At 36.0% G+C, this 7402-nt stretch overlaps 1 protein-coding gene across 6 annotated transcripts in view; it reads left to right on the forward strand.

Annotated features, from left to right (window-relative positions):
- pip5k1bb (phosphatidylinositol-4-phosphate 5-kinase, type I, beta b) overlaps positions 1 to 7402 on the forward strand; it is a 93264-nt gene that overhangs the window by 70136 nt on the left and 15726 nt on the right. For all 6 annotated transcript variants that reach the window (XR_009826561.1, XM_062050889.1, XM_062050887.1 and 3 more), the window contains exons 10-13: positions 342 to 390; positions 493 to 577; positions 5060 to 5221; positions 6963 to 7089. Coding sequence is in view for 5 of the 6 variants with exons in the window: in XM_062050889.1 (XP_061906873.1) it covers positions 342 to 390; positions 493 to 577; positions 5060 to 5221; positions 6963 to 7089 (423 nt within the window). In the remaining variant the exon portion in view is untranslated. The remainder of the gene's footprint in view (positions 1 to 341; positions 391 to 492; positions 578 to 5059; positions 5222 to 6962; positions 7090 to 7402) is intronic.

Here is a 7402-nt window from a genome sequence, read left to right on the forward strand (position 1 = left end):
TACTGATATACTAAAGGTTTTAAGTGCTGTATGTGCATACAAATGTTTAAGCTACACTTTTCTCTTTTTTTGAGAATAATTGTACGTTTTTGGGTAGCAGGTTATAGGTTGCCTTGTGCATAATTTTAGCTGTTGGATAATTCACTATCGTGAAGTTTCAATATTTTGGATTCAATAAATAAAGGATGTTCTCTATATACAACATGGTGTATTATTATTACATAAACAAAATAGGATGGAAGGAGGAAAACAGTGAAGTATAGCTACGTTAGCGATGCTAAAGGCACATTTGTTACATAAAAAGCTTTTTTTAAAAGCTGTTTTGTTTTTGCTCTTTGCAGATTCATAAAGAAGTTGGAACATTCATGGAAAGCTCTGGTGTATGATGGCGTAAGTCGATACCCTCAAAAAAATTCTGACGCAGCTTTTTACGAAAGAAGTCTCTTTATCCCAAGTCATAAAGTCAACCCTAAAGACATCCTCTGTCCGCAGGACTCTGTGTCGGTGCACCGACCCGGCTTCTACGCCAGCCGCTTTCTCAAGTTCATGAGCACCCGGGTCTTCAGGAAGACTCAGCGTAAGTTTGCCTTTGTCATCATAGAATAAAGCAAATGGACTTTAAAAAAAAAAAAAAAGAGGAAGTTGCAATTTTTTTACTGTTAGTTTCCTCCTTTATTTACGATGAGAACGCTGTTGTGACATGACCTGGAGGAATAGTTCCTTGTATTGTCAAATCTCAACTGCTCTTAAACATGTCAGGCATGTATCCCATCGGGAGGTTTGACATTTCTGCTTTCAAATGAATTTTTTCACTCTCTGGCCACAACATCATAAATTATAAAGCCTTAGACTTGTATTATTGGCATTATTCATTATTATTCTAACTGAAGGACATCTTGTTGAATTGGCTTATAAAGAGTGCAGTGCATAAATAATAGATAAAATTCTACTGCTTTGCAAATCGGTGTTGACGATTGATTGATTGATTGAGTGAAACTTTTATTAGTACATTATTCCGATTTGCAATATTCCGTAATTGAACACTAAATGGTAATACCCGAATAAGTTTTTCAACTTGTTTAAGTCGGGGTCCACGTTAATCAATTTATGGTATGAATTGATTAACACAACACAACAGATCCATCATAATAGTGTAATGTGGGAATAATGCTAGACCAGGGGTGCCCATCACGTCGATCGCAAGCTACCGGTCGATTGTGGAGGGTGTGTCAGTCGATCGCCAGCCAGGCATTAAAAAAATAGACCTAAAAATTGGCGATCATCAATCTTCACCATGAATGAGGTAGATCCCCTCGACTTGGTCAATTGAAAAGTAGCTTGCCCCATTTAGCCCCTGTGCTAGATGGTAGAGTGACCATCCAGCAACTGGAGGGTTTCTGGTTCAAATCCAGCTTCCGTTGTGTCCTTGGACAAGACACTTCACCCACCTTTCTCCCAGTGCCGCTCACACCGGATTTGAATGAATGTTTGGTGGTGGCCACAGGGACCGTAGGTGCAAATTGGCACCTACACCAGTCGGTCTACACCAGGGCAGCCGTGGCTACAAATGTAGCTTACCACTATCAATGTGAGAATGTGGAGTCTTGAGTGTTTAGAAAAACGCTATATAAATCTAATCCATTATTATTATTATTTTTGACTGAAGCTGGTGCCCATTGCGTTTGTTGTTGTGGTGGTAGTTTGCAGTAATGTATCATACTGAGAAGTTTCTAATATTTGAGTTACTGTACTTACTAGAAAAGCACTCTTAAGAGCACCAGGCCCACCTGCCAATAGCACAAAAGACGATTGGGATCGCCCCGAAAATGTAATCACTTGTTCCTTATCCCATTTTGGACATTTCCTGAAAGTTTAATCAAAATGTGGCTGTTATGTTTTCAGCCATCTGTAGTAGAATGAAAGAAACAGAGAGAATCCTCTTGTTAGTCATCTACTGTCTTTGTCTCTGCAGGTGGAGGCGAGGCCACAAGCATACACACACTGTAGTTGAGGCTCGTAACGTAAACATAAAATAACGTAGAATCCAGATGATGATTCGGATCACCCTCAAAATTTAATGACTCGTTCCTTATCCCAAGTTTCATGAAAATCCACCCATAACTTTTTGAGCTTTCGATAGCGGAATGGAAGAAACTGAGTGAACACTTGTCATCGGCCATGCTCTTTGTCTCACCGACACACCCACACACACAAGCGTAAACGTAAAGTAATGTAGTAGAAATTATTCAGTTCAGGCCCAAAATGTAATATCTTGTTCCCATTTCCTGAAAGTTGAATGAAAATTGTCCATAACTTATGGAGTTATTTTGCTAACTGACTGACAAACCAACTGCAACAATCGGATGGTAAATTGAAATTCACTAACATCAATTTAGCAATCTGGGGGGGGCAAAATAATATACATTTATTATTTTTATTATTGGTATTTATGCTTTTAGTAGTAGCAGCAGCATTCACAAACTGCAACCATAATAACATAGATACATTGCATCAAAAAAGTAATCACTTTTTCCACATTTTATGTTACAGCCTTATTCCAAAATATAATAGATTAAATTGTGTATTAAATTCTACACACAAAACCCCATAATGACAATGTGATTTTTTTTTAAACTTTTGCAAATGTATTAAAAATAAAAATCTATGGGGGCCACACACGTAGACGCTTAATCATAAAGTAATGTAGTAGAAATGATTTATAATTAATGTAACATCTTGTTCCTTACCCCATTTCGGACATTTACAAAAGTTTCATAAAAATGGCCCATAGCTTTTTGAGTTACAGTATTTTGGTAACAAACTGACAAACCAATAGCAACATAACAGCTTGGCAGAGGTAATAAATACATACTAACACCAATTAAGCGATATGAGAGGGGCAAAATAATTAGCATTAACACACTGCAAACATAATAATATAGATACAGTACATCCAGAAAGTATTCACAGTGCTTCAATTTTTACCCATTTTGTTACAGCCAAACTTTTAAAATGGAATAAATTAATTTTTGTCCTCAAAATTACACAAACAATACCCCACAATGACAATGTGAAAGTTTTTTTTTATTTTTTTGCAAATTTATTAAAAATAAAAAACACATGTACATATGTATTCACAGCATTTGCTCAATACTTTGTTGATGCACCTTTTTTTTAAATTTGTTAAAAATAAAAAGCTACGGGGGCCACACACACACACAGAAGTGTAAACATAAGGTAACGTAGTATAAATTATTCATAATTAATAGTAGTAACTTGTTCCTTACCCCATTTTAAACATTTCCTGAAAGTTTCATGAAAATCACCCATAACTTTTTGAGTTAATTTGCTAACGAACTGACAAACCAACAGCAACAATTACATAGCTGCCTGGCGGAGGTAATAATTATAAAATAACACCAATTTAGCGATATGAGAGGGGAAAAATAATATTTACTTATTTACTTTTAGTAGTAGTAGCAGCAGCATTAACAAATTGCAACCATAATAATATAGATACAGTACATCCAGAAAGTATCACAGTGCTTCACTTTTAACACAATTTTTAAAATGGAATAAATAAATTTTTGTCCTCAAAATTCCACAAACAATACCTCACAATGACAATGTGAAAACGTTTTTTAAAATTTTTGCAAATTTATTAAAAATCCAAAACTAAAAAAAATCACATGTACCTACATATTCACAGCATTTGCTCAATACTTTGTTGATGCACCTTTTTTTAATTTATTTATTAAAAATAAAAAAACTACGGGGGCTACACACACACGCACAGAAACGTAAACATAAGGTAACGTAGTATAAATTATTCATAATTAATAGTAACTTGTTCTTTACCCCATTTTAAACATTTCCTGAAAGTTTCATGAAAATCACCCATAACTTTTTTATTTATTTTGCTAACGAACTGACAAACCAACAGCAACAATTGTATAGCCGCCTGGCGGAGATAATAATGATAAAATAACACCAATTTAGCGATATGAGAGGGGAAAAATAATATTTACTTATTTTCTTTAAGTAGTAGCATCAGTAGCATTAACAAACTGAAACCATAATAATATAGATACAGTACATCCAGAAAGTATTCACAGCACTTCACTTTTTACACATTTTGCTACAGCTAACTTTTTAAAATGGAATAAATGCATTTTTGTCCTCAAAATTCCACAAACAATACCAATGTGAAAACGTTTATTTATTAATTTTTTTTGCAAATTTATTAAAAAACAAAAACTAAAAAAAATCACATGTACATATGTATTCACAGCATTTGCTCAATACTTTGTTGATGCAACCTTTTTTAAAAATATTTTTATTAAAAATAAAAAACTACGGGGGCCACACACACACAGAAGCGTAAACATAAGGTAACGTAGTATAAATTATTCATAATAAATAGTAGTAATTTGTTCATTACCCCATTTCAAACATTTCCTGAAAGTTTCATGAAAATCACCCATAACTTTTTGAGTTATTTTGCTAACGAACTGACAAACCAACAGCAACAATTGCATAGCCGCCTGGCAGAGGTAATAATTATATACTAACACCAATTTATTATTTTATTATTTACTTATATATTTACTTTTAGTAGTAGCAGCATCAACAAACAGAAACCATAATAATCAATATATTGTCGAATGAATACCTCTTTGGCAGTGTTCATAAAAACCTAATGTCATGTTCACTGAATGTGTACCAGCAATTTGTGGATTAAAATTATATTTTTGGACCGTCGCACACAAAGGTGTTTCCCAGCATTTAGTTACAACAATCAATAAAAATACTCAACCTAGATTCGGCCCTACTGACGGCTGTTTTAAAAGCTGACGACAAATTGATCCTCATTTTCCCATCCGTGTCGTGGTTTTGGAACTTCCTGTCGATATTAAATATAGCAACCAAGTTATGCAACCATGTGGGACCCCCTGTGGGAATGAACATGGCTGAAGCGGCGATGTGAGGACATAGCAGAGCTATTAGTCTGCACTTCAGTCTGATGGCTTGTGTACTTTTTGTTTTTTTCCCCGGGCAGAGATTCGATTTTCCCCTTCAAAGAGGACTCGCACCTCCATCCCCGCTCTGAAGTCGCCCTCTCAGGAGATCCTTTCATCGCAGGCGGATGAGAGGGACGAGGAGACAGGCAGGGGGGACCATCGGAGGGGCGCTCGCAGTCTGGCCAGTTTGGATGGACACGGTACTTATTAAAACCTGTTTCTTGTCACTTGTGTTATCTACCCCCACCCTTCCCTACAAACTGTTTCCTGAGTTCTGTTTGGTGCACGATTGAAGAGCAAAAACATTCTTCATCTTCTGTGATGTCTCTCAATTCAGTTCAACTATGCAAAGCTGACGACCTACTGTAGTAGCACATGAGCAGGCAACAAAGTGTGAAGCAAAACCACAACTTGAACACCACTATCTGTCTCTAGCTGTTGGGTTGTTGCGTGCAGTGACACGCTATTGGGACTCAACCTATCAACGTCACCAATAAAACAGCAGTAATAAGGATGTTAATTGTGAAAAATAATAATGAGAATATAATATAAGTACTGAAACTAGAGCTACTGTGGAAGTGTCTTGGATAAGAAAATTCCTATATCCATTCTATAGTTTTTTCTTATTTATCTTATAATATTTCAAAATTGACAAAACTTTATAAACATAGATTAATTTATTTAGGAAAATCATAATTTATTTATATTTGAATATTATTTAACAAGTAAATATATATATATTTTTATTTTATTTTATCCATCTATCATTTATATATCACATTTTATATAATTTTCCTGTTTATCCTATTATATTTCTGAAAAATCAGAATTTATTTTGGGCAATCATTTAATATTCACATTTGAATATTATTTTAAATTCAAATATCACTTTTTAAATGTTTTTTTTGGTTTTTTTTTAAGGCTGTCAACGTTAACACGTTAACTCATGTCATTAAAAGTAAAACAGTTTATCGCGTTACCATATAGTAGTGAAGATTAATCACATCCGGGTTAAGGTTCAACCCAAAAGGTGTGCGCATTGCTACTCGGTCTGTGATCACGATGAAAGGCGGCCAATCTTATCCCATTTACTTTCTACATATGCACTCACAACCTAGTCAAATCAGCTATTTTCAATATTTATTCATAATAATTTGATTCTCAATCTAAAACATGTTTAAACATTGTTTAAAGTTGCTAAACTTTGCAAATTAATCCAAATGTTGTTTAATTTTAAGTGCCACTATCTTCCATTTACTTGAATTAGTTGATGCATGTTATTGTGAAAAAAAGCTAATCCCCATGTATTTATAAAGAAAATACATTCCAAAATAATATATTTTTTCAAATATTTTATTGCTAATTTTCATGTCCAGTCTTTAGGTTTGTTGCTGACGTACTAAACTGCAATATAATACATAACTCAGCCTTTTACAGTTTGATCATTGAAAAGAGAAGAGCAAGCTACTGTATCTTGTTGGTTAGAAGAGTGAAAGCCAGAGAAAAAACACCTAAAACCTTTTGAATTTATGATTATTGCACCTCACAATACGAAGGTCCTGGGTTCGATCCTGCGCTCGGGATCTTTCTGTGTGGAATTTGCATATCCTCCCTGTGACTGCGTGGGTTCCTTCCGGGTACTCCGGCTTCCTCCCACCTCCAAAGACATGCACCTGGGGATAGGTTGATTGGCAACACTAAATTGGCCCTAGTGTGTGAATGTGAGTGTGAATATTGTCTGTCCATCTGTGTTGGCCCTGCTATGAGGTGGCGACTTGTCCAGGGTGTACCCCGCCTTCCGCCCGATTGTAGCTGAGATAGGCTCCAGCACCCCCGCGACACCGAAGGGAATAAGCGGTAGAAAATGGATGGATGGATGCACATCCGTATTTTGTCTCTTTGGAAGTTATAACAAACCCTTTGTGAATTTTGTGTCCTTAGCTATGTTTGCGGAGTACCTGCCTCCTGACTTGGTTCCTTCCAGCCAATCCTTCTTTGAGAGCTCCTCCATGGGGACGCTCTCCTCCTCCTCCATCTTGGTCGGCGTGGACACCCAAGCTGATGAGAGGTACCCAAGACGTCCAGTTTTAAAGCCACACTGTGTACAAATTTGAACTTGAAATCGACTTTGCCTTTCAAAAAGTACATGCGTGTCTAAGTCGTCATCATGGGGACGCTTGCTCACCTTTTCTTAGTCGCGGTGGACCAGCCAGGACACCTTTTTAATTTAGCTAGTGTGTGTCTTTGTTCTCTTACAAAAGCATGTGGCTTCATAGCATTCAATTATGAAGGAGTGGGAACAAAAACTATTCCTTACTGTTGCTTTAATGATGCCATTTGTAGTTTAGTACTTTAAAACACCTCCTGGCTCTGGAGGTTAC

The sequence above is a fragment of the Entelurus aequoreus genome, linkage group LG06 (assembly GCF_033978785.1).
Source record: "Entelurus aequoreus isolate RoL-2023_Sb linkage group LG06, RoL_Eaeq_v1.1, whole genome shotgun sequence".
Lineage (NCBI taxonomy): Eukaryota > Metazoa > Chordata > Actinopteri > Syngnathiformes > Syngnathidae > Entelurus > Entelurus aequoreus.